This window comes from Bufo bufo, chromosome 6 (assembly GCF_905171765.1).
Source record: "Bufo bufo chromosome 6, aBufBuf1.1, whole genome shotgun sequence".
Lineage (NCBI taxonomy): Eukaryota > Metazoa > Chordata > Amphibia > Anura > Bufonidae > Bufo > Bufo bufo.
Window position 1 is genome coordinate 317,463,717 of NC_053394.1, and position 19,118 is coordinate 317,482,834.

A 19,118-nucleotide genomic window follows, 5' to 3' on the forward strand; every position below is an offset into this window, starting at 1 on the left:
TTATCACTGTATAACAGGAATCGGAGAAAAAAAAAATACACAACGGAATCTGTAATGATGGCCATACTGGTTTTAACACTGCAATACCCACAAACTTTTCTAACTAAGGAACATATAAATGATGGACTTGTATGTACATGCCGTTTTTGCTTTAGGTGCCACTTGAGGGAAATGAATGCATCCAGGAAGTTGGGTTGAGGTCTTTGTAACAATACGATAAGTTGTCTTATGTGTAAAAGCCCTAGGGTCTCCCCTCAGCATTTAGAAATCCTAATGTGTGTCTCCTCTTGTTTCAGTATGACTTTGAAGTGAAAGGAGACGTAATCAATGGAAGAAATCATAGAGGTCCCAGAAGATCAAGACTAGGATCAGATGGACTGGTATGTTTCGTCTGGGCCGCTGGATACCACCATAGAAAATGAATTCCCTCCCATTAGCTGGTTACTGCTAATCTGCGTCGTCTGATTGCACCAGTACCAAAATCTGTCTATAACTAGTAGGTTGGCAGCAGCTCCTCTTATCACTTCATGTTTCACAGTTATTTTTTAGAGTAATACAGTACCAGCTAAGTAGTGCAGACATTTTCTGCGTGGAAATTGACTTGGGGTTAAGATTTTGAAATCTGCCGCATGTCAATGGTTTGTGTGGATTTTCAGTGCAGATTTCACGCTTTGTAATGCCAAGGGTGAGATCTGGGCAAATCGGCTACAACAGTGTTCCTCAACTGCAATCCTCAGGGCCCCCACCTATCGGTCATGATTTGAGAATATCCCACTGGTGGTGCTCTGGAAACTTTATTTTCAGCTGAGCAGTGCCTGTGGAATACGGAGGATGCATGTAGTGCAAAAAACGACACGCAGATCCTTCAGGGACATCTTCACGGATGGAACAAAGATTTTTTTTTTTCCACGGACGTCACACGGACACTGAAATTTGGACAAAGCCTAAAGTTGCAGTTACAGGGGCATCATGGCAATTAGTGGTTAACCATGAGCATTACCTGCAGCTGCTGGTCCACTGTGAATATGACATGATCAATAAGTCAATCAGAATTTAAGGAAATGTATAGCTTCATTCTGGAGAATTTTTTTTTACTTTTAACCCATATGCAAATGAGCAGTTACGTGCACTGAGGGCGGACCCAAGCCACTCTGTGCACTCATGCTTCTGATTCCTCTGCCAGCCCTTCCCTCTCCTTCCTGATTTATGAGACAGGGCAATATGACTCTGCAGGAACATGTGATTGATATTAATGACCTAGCCTATGGATAAATAGATACATAATTTTTTGGGGATAACCCTCTAATACTCAAGTGTGGCACTAGTGTGAACGTAGACTTACCCAGGCACCTGTTAGTGTAGCTGTATGCCTTCATATGGGTTTCTTGGTCTACAAGACTGTATGAAAGTCAATGCATCTAACAACTTTTTTTTCTTGGAGAATAGAACGCTCCTTTTGAGAATTTTCCAAACTTGTTTTTTTTTTTGGTGCGCTGTGGCTGGCAGAGAGCAAGTGAAAACTCTCAGGCTGAGACTAGGGCGCGGATTTGGTTTCTCTCGTAAATATCTCCATTAGTCACGAACCCTGTTGTAAATGCAATCTGTATTTTTACATAGTACAGTGATCCTCTAGATGCACTTAATGAGGTTGCAAATAGCCCCTCAGCTCCTGGTGACATTTCACAAGGCACTCAACCTCTGCTCCTCCTCATTACAACGTGACCAGGATTCGCAATGCGGCTTCCACCTTAATTATGCGCCGAGGAGGACAGCTGAGTATATGGCGGAGACAGCGGGGGAATTGTGATCGTATTATCACATGCTGCTGACTTAAGTAATAGAGGCAAAAAAAATAAAATAGATGAGCCTAATATTTGACTAAACCCCATAATTACTTGTAATTACTAATGCAGAGGGTGCTTAACATTTTTACTGCTATCAGAGGCTTGTACTTTGGTTATTTTGCTGTCAGCAAGACACTAGATTATTGCCGTCAGAGGAAGGAGAGAAGATGCAGGCTTTATTGTGCCAGAAGTAGCCTGTCACATTTCACGGGCAACTCCTACCTTATCTTCTAACCTCTGCAGTGTCAGACAGCGCTGAAATGGTAAGTGAGGGTTTCAATGTATCTGGAGGTTTGAATCGGTTAATGTATACCTCCAGCGATCAACTTTAAAAGGTTTAGGATATGCGCTGTAGCATGTAAATTTGAGATCATAATCTAGAATTAAAGGGGTATTCCAGGACTTTAATATTAATGACCCATCCTCAGTATCAGAGCGGCATTGGGTCTGATTCAGGGTTGCCAACCAGAATTTTTCTTTTTTTCTGGACAACTTATCCCAAAATCACGGACAGCCAACATAATTTTTTTTACAAACTGGAAAACCATAACAAATGATAAATATTATAAGTAATAGACGTCTATAGCTCAATATACTTTACCACCAAAATAGTCAAGTCCCACTGGCCTCAAAAAAATCAGACACAGTAAAAAAGGGGCCTATTTTTACGGCGTCCGACACCCAGGACCCCCACCGATCAGCTGTTTGAGAAGGCAGCGGCACTTGCAGTAGCTTCCTGCAGGCCAGTGACGTCACAACTATATTACATGGTCTGGGCATAAAAGATAGATGTCTAGTGTCAAAGATAGATTTGACAGAGAGTTCCAAGTGAGTGAACATTTTTAGGAGGGAGGATGGGAGGAAAGGGCCTGAAAAGTGGGGAAATTGGCATTTTTCTTTAATAAGATACATTACAAAGTTTCTTATATTCACCTGTACAGTTGATTTAAAGTGCAGCCACCATTTAAAATGAGAACTTTATTACATTTAAGAGTTTATTATTTCTATACTGTATTGGATTATACATTGTGATTCTCGTTAATAACGGTCTTACTTGCTTCTTCTTAGCTCCTGACAGACTTTGAGATTTGCTGCCTTGGTTCTTTCAAAGATATGGCTAGAGGTAAGTTCTGTTATAATATGCATATGCCATTTTAAAATGGAATGATTTAATTTGTGATACAAAAACGGAGTGTTAAATTCATTTTTGCATATCCTGTTCAGTGACCTGTCCTTTATTTTCAGATGATTTGGAGTGCATGGTTTCATTGTGTGGGGCATCTGTGGCACGTGACCCATCACAGTTTGAACATAAATCAGTAAGTGTATTCAGCAGGCTTCCTCTTATCTCCAGTATTACTGATGCCGCAAATTTGTCTTTCTCCACTGGTGCCTGGGTAGGAAAATGCCACACAAAGCAGGCATATACTGTATAAGAATGTGTTTTTTTTTTTATTGTTTTTTTTTATTCTTGTTACTGTCGGAGTTTTACCAGCAACAATTTAGAAGATGTGCCTATCTGCGGTAAAACTGCATGTCGGTATAGTTTATGGCCTCACCTCAATTTCAATGTGTGTCCACACCATTACAACACTAAATACCGACTTGCCTAGAGTAAATTCACATGCAGCAGATTTGTTACAGAAATGGCTGCCATTGAAAATTAGTTCTGTTCCCGTTTCAGATGAATAAGACTGTCACAAACTTCTGCAACCAATCTGCAACTTGTGAATATACCCTTAATATTTCTTCTTTTGTAGCCCTACCTATAACAGGGTTCATCTAAAATATATCAAGAGCATGTATATAGCTGGAAAGTTGAAACTAAATAAAAACCCACTCTAGTCTCCAGTATGGGGTCCCTCAGCTCACAGCTATTGTGACTGGAGAGGTGGCATTTTTTGTGGCTCGGATACGGACCTATTAATTTCAATGGGGCTGCAAATACCCTGTTCTCTCAGCTTCCATTCTGCTGTCCCACAAAAAAGACAGAACATGCCCTATTGTCTGTTTTGCAAAAAAGACTAGGCATTTTTAACATGGGGTGAGACATGCAGAACGGGAAAATACGGTATGCAAATGGCCAGTATCCGTGTTTTGCGGACTACAAAACTGATATGGTTGTGTGCATGAGGCCCAATTTGGGCTTGACCATGAATGGTGGATTCCTGCATAGATGGACACGCATGTATAAACAAACCATAGGTGACAATGCATTATACTAGGCTTACAGGCTGTGATCCCCTCAGTGTAGAAGGGAATGTAAAGGAAGGAAATAAGCAGGGTACTCACCTAAATATGTAAAAAATAAAATATAGGCATACCAAATTTATATTTGGTGGGCATATCCCTGTACAATTCATAACGGTGTGGCCCAATAAACAATTTATATAATACATATATATACCACATGCACGTTCAGAAACCTAGATAAAATTCATCAATAACCTAAAGGATTAAAGGCCTTAAAGGGGTCCTTCAAGATTTAGTAAAATTAGACATGGAGCTCCATGCCTAATTTTACTAAATCTTGGAGAACCTCTACAGCTGCTCCCTGCTTCGGAGTCTCACAACTTAAGTGCTCACAGTCCTCGTCTCAGTCGACCTTTAGGAACGCCTTTTAAACCTCATTCTTTGAAGCTGAAAGAAGTTCTAAGAAGGTTTATCGAGTGTACGACACAATCGTCTGCAACTTTTGGAGCCTGTGGGAGTCCATCGCTGGCTCACTATGTAACAGGATAGAAAGCTGTAGCTTTATCTTCTTATATCCCACAAAATAGCTAAGTGAGATAATTAGCACACTTCTTAGTGCTTAGAAAGTAGGAAAAAAAACTCGGCATACCAATTTGTTCTGTTTAACAACATTCTAATTAAATCTCCTAATGGTGCCATTAACCTTGTCATGATTTACAAACCCTGGAAAATACAATGCTTCTGTGTACATGCGCCTTCCAATCTCCGGGGGAGCCGTTATGGATCATGGCAAAAGAGGTCTTAAGACAAGGGTATTTGACAATTACAGGGAGTGCAGAATTATTAGGCAAGTTGTATTTTTGAGGATTAATTTTATTATTGAACAACAACCATGTTCTCAATGAACCCAAAAAACTCATTAATATCAAAGCTGAATATTTTTGGAAGTAGTTTTTAGTTTGTTTTTAGTTTTAGCTATTTTAGGGGGATATCTGTGTGTGCAGGTGACTATTACTGTGCATAATTATTAGGCAACTTAACAAAAAACAAATATATACCCATTTCAATTATTTATTTTTACCAGTGAAACCAATATAACATCTCAACATTCACAAATATACATTTCTGACATTCAAAAACAAAACAAAAACAAATCAGTGACCAATATAGCCACCTTTCTTTGCAAGGACACTCAAAAGCCTGCCATCCATGGATTCTGTCAGTGTTTTGATCTGTTCACCATCAACATTGCGTGCAGCAGCAACCACAGCCTCCCAGACACTGTTCAGAGAGGTGTACTGTTTTCCCTCCTTGTAAATCTCACATTTGATGATGGACCACAGGTTCTCAATGGGGTTCAGATCAGGTGAACAAGGAGGCCATGTCATTAGATTTTCTTCTTTTATACCCTTTCTTGCCAGCCACGCTGTGGAGTACTTGGACGCGTGTGATGGAGCATTGTCCTGCATGAAAATCATGTTTTTCTTGAAGGATGCAGACTTCTTCCTGTACCACTGCTTGAAGAAGGTGTCTTCCAGAAACTGGCAGTAGGACTGGGAGTTGAGCTTGACTCCATCCTCAACCTGAAAAGGCCCCTCAAGCTCATCTTTGATGATACCAGCCCAAACCAGTACTCCACCTCCACCTTGCTGGCGTCTGAGTCGGACTGGAGCTCTCTGCCCTTTACCAATCCAGCCACGGGCCCATCCATCTGGCCCATCAAGACTCACTCTCATTTCATCAGTCCATAAAACCTTAGAAAAATCAGTCTTGAGATATTTCTTGGCCCAGTCTTGATGTTTCAGCTTGTGTGTCTTGTTCAGTGGTGGTCGTCTTTCAGCCTTTCTTACCTTGGCCATGTCTCTGAGTATTGCACACCTTGTGCTTTTGGGCACTCCAGTGATGTTGCAGCTCTGAAATATGGCCAAACTGGTGGCAAGTGGCATCTTGGCAGCTGCACGCTTGACTTTTTTCAGTTCATGGGCAGTTATTTTGCACCTTGGTTTTTCCACACGCTTCTTGCGACCCTGTTGACTATTTTGAATGAAACGCTTGATTGTTCGATGATCACGCTTCAGAAGCTTTGCAATTTTAAGAGTGCTGCATCCCTCTGCAAGATATCTCACTATTTTTGACTTTTCTGAGCCTGTCAAGTCCTTCTTTTGACCCATTTTGCCAAAGGAAAGGAAGTTGCCTAATAATTCTGCACACCTAATATAGGGTGTTGATGTCATTAGACCACACCCCTTCTCATTACAGAGATGCACATCACCTAATATGCTTAATTGGTAGTAGGCTTTCGAGCCTATACAGCTTGGAGTAAGACAACATGCATAAAGAGGATGATGTGGTCAAAATACTAATTTGCCTAATAATTCTGCACGCAGTGTAATATGGTGTTGGGGGACATTTGTGTGAGCGACAGTTTATTTATTTATATTAAATATGTGAAATTTAGAACTATTAGAATAATACTCTATATGACATGCATTTTTATGTATGTAAAGATGTGAAAACAGCATGTTAGTACTTTACGCTTTGTTGAGTTCTCAGTTGCAGGCGGCACTACTGCCATGCTAGGATATTCCTCTGTGGTGGTGGTGTTGATCAGTCTTCTCAAGGATTGGACCACATTATAGGTGTATTCATATCATATACCCATAGTATATATATTCCATAAATATCTCATGGATGCAGGTCCCACTCCTGTCTCCAGAATGGAGGCCCCCCATCTTGTAGCCACTGTGACTGGAGAGGTGGCAGTGCCTGCGTGGCTGTCTCTAGTCACTTCTATGGGAGTTTTGAAACCAGCCGAGTAAGCAGGCTCCATTGAAAGCCAACACCATCCTATATACTCCCTCCTATGAACACTAAGGCCGTGAACAAGGTCTAAGACTTTAAAAGAAACTTTTAAATACATAGAAACTTTTAAATACATAAAGGGAATCAACAAGGTAAAAGAGGAGAGAATATTTAAAGAAGAAAAACTGCTACAAGAGGACATAGTTTTAAATTAGAGGAGCAAAGGTTTAAAAGTAATATCAGGAAGTATTACTTTACTGAGAGAGTAGTGGATGCATGGAATAGCCTTCCTGCAGAAGTGGTAGCTGCAAATACAGTGGAGGAGTTTAAGCATGCATGGGATAGGCAAAAGGCCATCCTTCATATAAGATAGGGCCAGGGGCTATCCATAGTACTCAGTATATTGGGCAGACTAGATGGGCCAAATGGTTCTTATCTGCCGACACATTCTAGGTTTCTATGAAACGTTGGCCAGTGGCTGTTTTTTGGATGGATAAAAATTAATGAAATGAAATAAAATAATAAGCTCCAAGCAGCTATAGAGTGCCGTGATTCTTTGATAAATATTAGATGCCCCTTCTACCCCTGAGCACTGCCCACTCTCTAACAAGGAGTGCCCCTCAACCCTTTTTCTCAATACCAGGAGTGGAGCCTACAGAGAAAAAGTAGATATAAGATATATGTCTTAATAAATGTGGATTACTGAGTGAGTATTCAAATCACATTGCAGATAAATATTCACATTTATACTGTCTCAGATAATGGGAGTTGTATGTGTGCTTGTGTGTCGGATCTACAGCATGTTCCTTTGATAAGGTTTAAAGGGGTTGTTCTATGCAACGAATAAGGCGTTTCAAATGAAGTAATATTGCAATATACACGCAATAAATATGTTGCAAGATTATGTTCATTATATGTTTTCCTTTGGTAACAACTGCTGCTGTTTATCCATCTGGTTTACCTTTTCCTGCATTCACAAAACTCCGATCCTGGTCATTGAACCCCCTCAGATGCCGTCAATAGCGGTCACAGCATCTGAGGGGTTACACAGAAAGAGGACACTTCTTCTGACCTTCGATCGCTGCCCACTATAGCAAAATCATGGCGCTCTGATCAGTTGCTGTGGCAGCCTGGGACGTACGGCAGGGATTGATCAGAAGTGCATGTTAAAGTGCCGAAGGGGACTAAAAATTATAGTACAACTTTTAAAGAGTGAGTGCAGGGCAGGAGCACGCGTAGCACATCGCTCCTCCTGCCTTTACCCATTGTGCTAAAGCCTGACGTAACACATCTAGGCAGGAGCAGTGATGTGTGCTCCAGCCAGTACAGCGCTCAGAGCGGCACCAGTGGTACCGTATTCCCATACACTGCTGACATTTCAACGGTGCTAAGCGCAATAGACACTTGGATTTCAGGTGCCTACTTTTCACGGAAAAATAAAAGCATAAAGTACATTACAAAAAAATATTTCCATCACATTTAGAATAGTTATCAATAAATTTTATTTGAAGGCTTAGGTGCACTTTAAAAGTAGTAAAACTAAATAAAAACTATACAAATTTGGCATCACCATAATTTTGGTGACCCACAGAATTAAGTCAAGTCATTTTTAGCGCACAGTGAAGGTGGTAAAAAGAAAACCCAAAAAACCATGGCAGAATTACTTTTTAATTTCACCTCATTTTCCAATACATGATATGGTAGATTAAATGGTACAATTAAAAAATACAAACCCTCATCTGGCTACATGGACAAAAAAGTAAGAAAAAAAAAAAGGTATGACTGAAGGCGGGGAGAAAAAAAATAAAATAAAAATTGTCAGGATCCTTAAAGAGTTAAGAAGTTGGCAGTAGCACATCCTCAGGCTTCTCGGCCTGTAAATGAAAGCACTGATCACACAGTATTGGTGATATTACTATGTAAGTCAGTTATGAAATGTACTAGAATTCCTGATTATTTTTATATATATATATATATATATATATATATATATATAATATAAATAATTATATAGTTTAGATAACATTACTTCTGAATTATGAAGTACTGTCTCATCCCAAGCCGTTTTTAGTACATGGGTATCAACTGACTCCTCCGTTGACTACAGCCAGCTGGCACCCCTACATGCCTAGCATTCCTCCTCTTCCATCTGGGTTATCTGTGGATTGCTTGTGTACTAGAGCAAGGACGGATGCCAGTCCTTTCTATGAACACATTTACTCTTTCCGCTTTATGAGCAAACATACTACCTAACCTTTCATTTTGATTTGATTATAATGCAAGTTTGATTTGCTAGAGAATCCTGGGAATCGTCCAAAAACACTAGCTCGGTAAGTGCCAGGGACATATATTTTCCCAGGGAAATAAAATATGACGTTTGAAAAGGCGAGTTCCTCGGCCCACCCAGTGTGACTGTGCTGTGCTTGTGGCCGAGGCACCTCTTCATCATGCTCCCGAGTACGGCCCCCTCAGCACATCACTAGGCGCTATACTCTTCACCAAGTACATATTAGGTAATGCAGTGACATGTCCATGCTTTCTTTCCCTGTCTTGCAGCAGACTGCTATATTTCGAGACTAGTGATCAATAGACTGAGCAACAACTTGACTTGCTGTGTATAGGAGACTGTCTAATGCTAGTGGCAGTTGTTGGGGGAGGGAGTATTCCTATTTTCTTTAACTATCCTCCGTTTACAACCCTTAAAGCAATGTGCGTCTGATTCCACGGAGAATCTGTTTGCAAAGATACACACGGAGCTTGACATTGGCGTTCATGGAGTGCCCATATCTGGGATCGCCAGAACATGGCAATCCTGTAATTGTTATAGACTTCAAAGGGTATCGGCCATTATATTTATGCTGCTATCTGAAGGCAGCATACATTGGTGACATTTATCATGAGCAGAACTCTGGGTAACTTTCTTGAATTGACCCAGTCGTCGTTGAAACCTGTATTGAGCAGATCCATTGTGACTGATTGCAGGAGCTTGGTCAAGGCACTGCACAAGCTCAGAAGTCTTACAGTTCTTGGTTTTCCCTGGCATAGGTTGACCGCTGTCTTCCTGTAGCTGCGGCAGAGCATGTGAAGGAGAGCCAGGAGCTCGGGGTATCTGTCACCAGCTTATGCTGCTCTCAGCGCTCATACTTGGTTTTGCAGCTCAGTCCCTTTCAATTGAGACAGAGCAGCACAAAGGCCATGTGCCTGATGTGACGTCAGAGGGCACAACACCCACTAGAGCGCCGCTGCCCGTTCCAACAGCTAAGGCAGCATTCACACATACGTGGATTTTCGCGAACCACGGTCCGTGAAAACCCGGCCTGCCGTTCTGCTGAGCGCACGGTGTCATTGGTTGCTATGACGCAGTGTGCTTTGTGCCACCGCCACTGTACAGTAATACACTCCTGGACTCAGCAGGACGGCAGGCCGGGTTTTCGTGGTCTTTGAAAAATCCATGTATGTGTGAATGTGGCCTAAATGGCAGGAGTGTCGGGAGACTGCCCCCTATGGATCAGCTATTGATGACCTAGTCTGAGGGTAGGTCATCAATATTTAGCTCCCAGAAAACCCCTTTTAAAGGGTGTTGTCTCACTTCAGCAAATGGCATTTATCATGTGCAGTTAATACAAGGCACTTACTAATGTATTGTGATGATCCATATTGCCTCCTTTGCTGGCTTGATTTATTTTTCCATCGCAATATACACTGCTGATAGACAGGGGTTGCAGCCACCGCTGAAGAGCAGATGCTAGTTGACGGGACGGGAGCTGCTGCGTATCAGCACTCCCATGGTCCTGGCCGGCGCTTTTTCCAGTAGTGTGTAATCACGACCACTTGTGCTGGATTGCAGGGTGGTCATAACGTGGAAGTGAGCAGTGTATGTGATAAAATGAATGCAGCCAGGAAAAGAGGCAATATGGATAATAACAATACATTAGTAAGTGCCTTGTATTAACTTTGACTCCTTGGTAAATGACATTTGCTGAGGTGAGAAAACCCCTTTAAGGAGTATGCTTTTAGCATCCGGCATATTAAGAAGGGTGGTTTTATACGAGATCATCAGATGGGAATCTCAGAGTAGATTACTGTTTGCTATGTACTTTGACCTTATTGCACATATCTGGCAATGGAAATCACTCGTGATTAGGCAGAGAAGAATTGTATAACAGCTCTTGGTCTGAGTTTTATTGGGATAGTACAGGATTAGAGAAACATGGCTGCTTTCTTTTAAAAGCAGTTCTACACCTGTCCTATGTACAGTTGTAGCTTTGTTTTTTGGAAGAAAGCAGCCATGTTTTGTAACTCTCTAAACCCTTTCAATAAAAAAATATATATAATAAATTGGAAACCTACACATTGACTTTTGTGAAAAGCATCTCCATAGCCGTCCATTCATCAGCTAATGACCTGTGAGATGTCTATACAAGCCGGCGTCAGATCAGAGTGGAGATACAATCCTCGTACCCAAACCATTAGAAGGGCTTGATATTTGGCTATAGCAAGTCCAGTTGTGGCTAGTCACACAACATACGATTAGTGTTACACTACTCTGTAGACTGTGCAGTGATCGGACCTATCAACAGTCAGAAGGTGAACATGCTTCTGGTTACCATTGGTACATGGTCCTAAAACTGCCAGCTTACTCAGATTAATGGGATCTTGTGCTGTTGCTTCTTTTCTGTGATCTGGAAGAAGAAACAAAGACCAGTTTGTGTTTTGCTTTTATTGCAGGGGATGACATCTCTCGTGGTGGTCCAGCCAGATAAAGAGACAGACTATCCAGGTAAGAAATGACAGATGGAAGTTATGCAGTTAACATGGATGTTACAGCACCTCATTCCCCTCTCTTTTCTTTGAAAGATTTTCTAAGTGGAGTTGAACTTTGATGTGGTCTGAAACCGGCCTAGATTGTTCAGGAGAGAGTGGAGGGGGAGGGGCAGTCTGTCTGACGTATGAGCCGTCAGACAGCCAGTCTGATGGATTTCACTGTGAACAGCAGCTGTGTATCAGAAAGATAAAGCTGACAGCAGTGAACTTGTATTAAAAAGAATCTGTCAGCAGTTTTGCCTGTGATACACTGCTGACTGCTCTAGACAGGGGCCAGTGAGAGCAGTATAAATATACTTTTGTGGAGCTATGAAGACAGGAGGAGCCCCACTGTTTAGTGCTCTCTGCACGGAGCTGCTTCATAGCCCTTCCCCATCTCCTCTGAGTGACAGATGTAGCATCCAACCAGGAGACCACGGCAGCTGTCCCTCAGAGCAGAGAGCACTTCAGTGGCGCTCCACCTCCATTGCACTTATACAGCAGAACCTGGCAGAATTAAAATTCATATTCACGATCCTCCTGATAATAAAAACTCCTCCTCCAACCACTCTTTGTACTGAACTGCCCAGCCCCTACTCAATGCTGTCAGCAATTTAGCATGGCCGTAACTGCTGACAGATTCCCTCTAAGAAATTATTTGATTTAGGTTTATAAAAACATGGAGTACAGGTGGACATTCCATGCATATACATACATATTACATAAATGCATATACCTATAATAACTCAGCCTGTTAATGTCCTTAAAACCCGTCCTGTGCCGCTTTTCATCTGCTGTCTTTTTCTTGGCCACGTTTGCTTTCTCGTTCATTATTCTTCTGTGGCTTTGTCTTGAAAACCCCACGTGCCATAGTGATTAATCGCTGCTGTCTGCCATAACCTAAATGTTGCTTTTATTGCGCTTTTTATTTCACTTACTTTCTGGTATTCTGGGAAACATATCTTTAAACTGTAAACTCTGCGCCAATAGGTTATATTTATTTTCTGAATCTTAGCAGACTGGGCTTGACAAACACTGAGATGGTTAAACTGTAATTTATGGAATCTTATGTTCTAAAATACATTGCTTCCAACATTTTACCAAAATGACTCACAGTAAAGCAGTTTTTTCTTTATAAATAATTGAGGAGCAGCTACCTTGGTGAGTTATTTGTACAATTTTACCTGCTGCTCTTACAGTAAAGAACTTTCTGTTCATACGGATTTGTCTTATCTGAGAATTATAGCAATACTTTGTGGATAGCACCTCCCATTGTAATATTACAGATTGTGTAAATGTAGAAGAACATACTGATCTTTCCAGTTTATGATCAGTCTTTGAGTCTGGGGATGAAAAGAATGCCTGTCTGTCCACTTAACAGGGTTGTCCACAATTCTAATATTGACACCCAACACCCAACACCCCTGCTGATCAGCTGGTCTGAATCGGCTCCTGAAATACATAGCTCCTTCCTTTGTGTAGTGAACAATGCTGGTTACTGCAGCGCTGCTCCATTCACTTCAGTCGGAGCAGCACTGTACTAACCAGTTCTGTCAACTACACAATGTAGTTTTGGCGCCTGTTTCTTTCTTTGGAAGCTTCTTAGGTACAGCTGATCGGCTGGGTGTGGGGTATTTACCCCCTCTTATCAGATATTGATGCCTATGGTGAGGATAGCACATCAATATAGGAATCCTGGACAACCCTTTTAAAGTACAATATATAGCAGGTCATCCTATAAAATCACAGTTGTATAAGCTGTGGATGTTAGGTTTGGGGGTGGTGGTAAAAAATAAAAATAAAAAAAAGACTCTCCTGACATGTCTGAGTAAATACTTAAACTGCCCATAAAATAACAATTCTGGGGAATCTCCTGGAAATTTATAGTGGATGTTACACACACGGACAAAATTGTTCTTCCCACAATGGTCACTGAAATAAATGAAACATTTACTGCTATTGAAAATCGGGTTTTTTAAAAGGATTGTGTTGAACCACAATTCAAAAGCAAGCGAAGGGTCCATTCACACGTCCGTAGTGCATTGCGAATCCGCAATACACCCGGCCGGCACCCCCATAGAAATGCCTATTCTTGTCCGCAATTGCAGAAAAGAATAGGACATTCTCTACTTTTTTCCGGAGCCGCGGACCGGAAGATCGGCAGCGCGCTCTCCGGAAATGCGGGTGCGGACAGCACACTGTGTGCTGTTCGCATCCATTCTGTCCCCATAGAGAATGAATAGGTCCACACCCGTTCCGCAATTTGAGGAACCCATTATTACGGACGTGTGAATGGAGCCTAATGAAACTGGCCTGGACAAAAATGATGGTGTTCCTAGAGAAGATTGAAAATAATTTGACCATAGGGACACGTTAAACTAAGGTGTGTCCTATAATTAGCATCACAAGTGTCTTCAAACTTGTAATCAGTAGGTCTGCCTATTTAAAGGGTGAAAAGTGGTCAACGTGCTGTTTTGGTATCATGGTGGGTACCACACTGAACATGGACCAAAGAAAGCTAAGGAGAGAGTTGTGTCAGGAGATTAGAAAGAAAATGGTAAAGGCTATAAGACCATCTCTATACAGCTTGATGCAACTACAGTTGCATGTATTATTCAGAAGTCTAAGGTCTATGGGACTGTAGCCAACCTCCCTGGAAGTGGCCGCCAGAGAAAAATTGATGACAAATTGAAGAGACTGATAATGCGAATGGTAACCAAAGAGCCTAAAACAACTTCCAAAGAGTTTAAACACCAAGGTCAAGGTACATCCGTGTCAGATTGCATCATCTGTTGCGTAGCCAAAGTGGACTTAATGGAAGACGATCGAGGAGGAAACCACTGTTAAAGGCAAATCCTAAAAATACTTGTTGACAAGCCACAAATCTTCTGGGAAAATTTCATTTAGATGGATGATAGAAAACTAACTTTTTGGCAAGTTCACAGACGCAAAAATGAAGCAGACAAAGAAAAGAACATTGTACCTACCTTGAAACCTGAAAGAGACTCTGTTATGTTTTGGGGCTGCTTTGCTGCATCTGGGACAGGGTGTCTTGAATTTGTGCAGGGCACAATGAAATCTCAAGACTATGAAGGCATTCTGGAGCGAAATGTGCTGCCCAGTGTAGGAAAGCTTGGTCTCAGTCACAGGACATGGGTACTCCAGCAGGATAATGACCCAAACACACACAGATAAAAATATCCAAAAACTGCTAAGAGCAAAGCACTGGACTATTCTGAAGTGGCCTTCTATGAACCCTGATCTAAATTCTATTGAACATCTCTGGAAGGAGCTGAAACATGCAGTCTGGAGAAGGTGTCCTTCAAACCTGAGACATCTAGAGCAGTTTGCTCATGAGGACTGGGCCAAAATACCTGTGGACAGGTGCAGAATTCTCATTGAGAGTTACAGAAATCACTTGATTGCAGTGATTGCCTCAAAAAGTTGTGCAATAAAATATTAAGTTAAGGGTACTGTCATTTTGTCCAGACCAGTTTTATTAGTTTGTTTTATAAATTATTCTATTGACCCACATGCAATGTCTGATTTCATTAGTTGATTTTAGTACTTTTTTTTTTAATTTTGTCAGCTGCAAGTTATCAGTGACCATTTTTCTTTCTTTTAACGGACGGTACCAAAATTTTGTCCACGTGTGTACCATTCCCCCTTATCAATAGTGTGTCCCTAATCACTGTCCAGCCAGTGCTAAAAAGTGTAAGTGTATGGAGTAACTAGAGGGGAACAAAGTGATGAAAAATTGAATTCAGCTGCTTCACTGAATTTCACAAAGAAATCTGATTTGTGATGAATTACTATATCACGAAGCGCATTTCTTTGTATGTAGAGGGTGCAATGACGGGGATCATTGAACCCCTCAGACGCTGCATTCGCTGATCGCAGCATCTGAGATTAAAATTAAGGCCTTTCAGGGGCCAATCCGGTTAAAAAACAAAAACAAACATACTCGCCTTATCCATTTGATTGCAAAGAGGCTGTTGCGGCCATCTTGATTGAAGACACTGCGCAAAATCAATCACCCCGCGTGGTTTCTGCAATCAAGCGCGATTGCCTCTAGGCGGTAGACCGTTTTTTTAAATTTATTTATTATTTTTAGAGTCGATAATCTGTGAACTTTCAGGCCGATAGCCGATAAATAATACCGATATTTTATATCTCATATATATTATATTAGTTGGTAGTCACTGAGGTGGTGAAAATTTGCATTTGGCACTAGTATATTATAAATGTAAATTATTAATTAATAAAGCCTTTAGTTGGTAGTCAATTTATAATTTACATTTATAATACACTAGTGCCTATTTCCACACCATCCCCTCCCCCCTCCTCTCTGATTTTATTAACCCCCATCAGACCTCAGATCAGACCTTTATTAACCCCCATCAGACCTCAGATCAGACCTTTATTAACCCCCATCAGACCTCAGATCAGACCTTTATTAACCCCCATCAGACCTCAGATCAGACCTTTATTAACCCCACCAGACCTCAGATCAGACCTTTATTAACCCCCATCAGACCTCAGATCAGACCTTTATTAACCCCCATCAGACCTCAGATCAGACCTTTATTAACCCCCATCAGACCTCAGATCAGACCTTTATTAACCCCCATCAGACCTCAGATCAGACCTTTATTAACCCCCATCAGACCTCAGATCAGACCTTTATTAACCCCCATCAGACCTCAGATCAGACCTTTATTAACCCCCATCAGACCTCAGATCAGACCTTTATTAACCCCCATCAGACCTCAGATCAGACCTTTATTAACCCCCATCAGACCTCAGATCAGACCTTTATTAACCCCCATCAGACCTCAGATCAGACCTTTTATTAACCCCTATCAGACCTCAGATGAATAAAATAAAAAAACTCCTCCTGCACTGCGGCTCCTTTTCCTCTCCGGGTCTGGCGTCTTGCTCCCCTGTTTTCTCCAGCCCGTGCTGCACTGTCACCTGACAGCGTGCAGCGTCAGGTCATAGTGCGCGCACTACGTCCTGATGCTGTACAGGGTTAGGACAGTGCAGCACGGGCCCCATCAAAGACTACCAGGGAGTTTGAATATCGGAAGCGCTTGCTGCGCTACTTTCCCGCTCCCGACACCCGATGCATACTAGTGCGTGCTTCCATAATGGAAGCGCTCACTAGTATTCGCTTTATACGCATTATCGGTATATCGGCAAGGTTAGATGCCGATACCGATGATGTATAAAATCCTGAATATCGGCCGATAATATCGGTACTTCCGATAATCTGTCGATCCCTAATTTCCTCTTTGTGTGTTCAAATGGGTGAGGTAAGTAATTTTTTTTTTTTTTTTTTACTGCCATTTCATAAAAAAAAATTAATTTGTTCCCACGAAGCGAGAGGAAATCAGTATTCATGGCGAATCAAATTTTTCCCGATATTTGCATCGAAGTCCAATTTGGATACTTCGATTCGCTGAACACTAGCAGTAACAGACTTTACTGACCAGTAGTGTATTCATATGTTTCCAATGTTTCCAGAAGTAATAACAGAGGAGCTGTACAATGTAGAGTTGTAAGAAAAGATACTTTAGAATTTATACTTTATGAAAGCTTACTTGGTGACGGGTCCTCTTTTAATTCTATAAAGGGGTTTTCTGGGACTAACAAATTGATGACCTATCCATAGAATAGGTCATCAATATAAGGTTGGTGGGGGGTCTTTACACATTAAACTTGCAAAATTCATGTTTTTTTCTTTTATATTCTAAAAATCAAATAATTATAAAAAAAAAAAAAATTGTGAAAATAATGCTCTGGCATAAGACTCAAATAAATGTTATAGTGTAACAAAAATTATACCCGTTTATCTAGCATGAGCTAAATATTGATCTTTTAGGCCCAAAACACATGCAATATAGAAGGGGTTATGACATGATGGATGTAAAACATAAAAAACAGACATCATATAGGACATGGCAGCCTCTTTCTAACAAAGCTAGAGCCAGCCCTGGACCTCACATGGAACCAGAGATCTCCACATTCACTGCTCTAATTTCTCTTCTAGATTTTTATCAGGTTGGCAGATCAGGAGGCATGTCCCTTCTCCTGCAGCTCTTATTATCACAGCTGAGGGGGCATATCCCATTAATTGGTTAGCTATAGGGGTATTCCGGATATATGATGTTATCCCTGGTACATGGGATAAGGGATAACCATTAGATTGAAGAAGGTCCTACCACTGGGACCTGCACTAATCACGAGTATGGAGACCCCAGACTCTGAAGTCCCCTGAAATGAAGAGAGTGGCCAGTTGAGCATGCATGCAGCTGCTCCATTTATATTCATGGTAGTTCTGGAGATAGCCGAGCACTGTATTCTATCTATGGAACTCCCTTAGGAATGAAAGGAGTGGTCCCCTTAATTTCGGAGGTCCCACGTGGTACCTGTTCTCGTGATCTGCGGGGGTCCTAGTGATGGGACCCCTAACGATCTAATAGTTATTCCCTATCCTGGACCTCACATAACTGGAATACCTCTTTTAAAAATTGATTTTTCTAAACCAGGCATCCCCATTAACGTTGTCTGTGTGAAACCACTAATGCAGCATAACGCATTACATATTTTATTTCCTTTCTTGCAGCCATGAGGAAGAAGTACCGTTGTCTTGTGATTACTCGTGAATGGGTGCTGGACAGCGTGTCAAGTTATAAACTTCAGGCATTCGACAGTTACCTTGTGTGATGTGATGTGATCCGCGCTTCTTTCCTGTGGAGACATTTGATTACGTTACCACATTTTTTTTTTTTTTGTGGTCTTAAAGGGGTTTTCCCACAAGGGTTTACTAGAAAGGGGTCCCGAGCCTCCCGTTCCTCCTTGCTGCTTAATGTATGAAGTGGTTGTTGCGCATGCATGCAACCACAACATTCATTGTCTACGGGACTGAATAGGATAGTTGAGTACAGTGCTTGGCTGTTCCCGTCACCATGTTATTTGAATGGATATTCCAGAGACCTTGGATTCTTTTGATCTGTGGGGACCCAGCAGTGTGGCCCCCAGCGATCAGACATTCATCACCCATCCTGTGGAAAAACTCCTTTTAAGATTTGCATGTCATGATTGAAATTCTGCATTTTGTGGGCATTCCTTCAAGGTCCTTAAATGAGCTTTCCCCCAAAAATGGGTACCCTGTGTTATTGCTTTGCGATTCAAACACCGAAGATGTCAGCCACTAGGCATAATACAGTTGTTCCTGGAATGTCCTTTTAAATAAGGCTACTTTCACACTAGCGTTCAGGGCTCCGCTTGTGAGCTCCGTTTGAAGGCTCTCACAAGCGGCCCCGAACGCATCCGTACTGCCCTAATGCATTCTGAGTGGATGCGGATCCGCTCAGAATGCATCAGTCTGGCAGCGTTCAGCCTCCGCTCAGCAAGCGGACACCCGAATGCTGCTTGCAGCGTTCGGGTGGCCGCGCGGAGGCAAACGGATCC

At 41.7% G+C, this 19,118-nt stretch overlaps 1 protein-coding gene across 1 annotated transcript in view; it reads left to right on the plus strand.

Moving 5' to 3' along the window:
- Window positions 1-18,889, plus strand: part of BRCA1 (BRCA1 DNA repair associated) — a 145,880-nt gene extending 126,991 nt beyond the window's left edge. Inside the window, exons 19-23 of the mRNA XM_040436854.1 lie at window positions 297-380; window positions 2,913-2,967; window positions 3,090-3,163; window positions 11,568-11,619; window positions 18,271-18,889. Of these exons, the coding sequence (XP_040292788.1) occupies window positions 297-380; window positions 2,913-2,967; window positions 3,090-3,163; window positions 11,568-11,619; window positions 18,271-18,371 (366 nt within the window). The 3' untranslated portion in view covers window positions 18,372-18,889. The remainder of the gene's footprint in view (window positions 1-296; window positions 381-2,912; window positions 2,968-3,089; window positions 3,164-11,567; window positions 11,620-18,270) is intronic.
- Window positions 18,890-19,118: the final 229 nt, after the last annotated feature.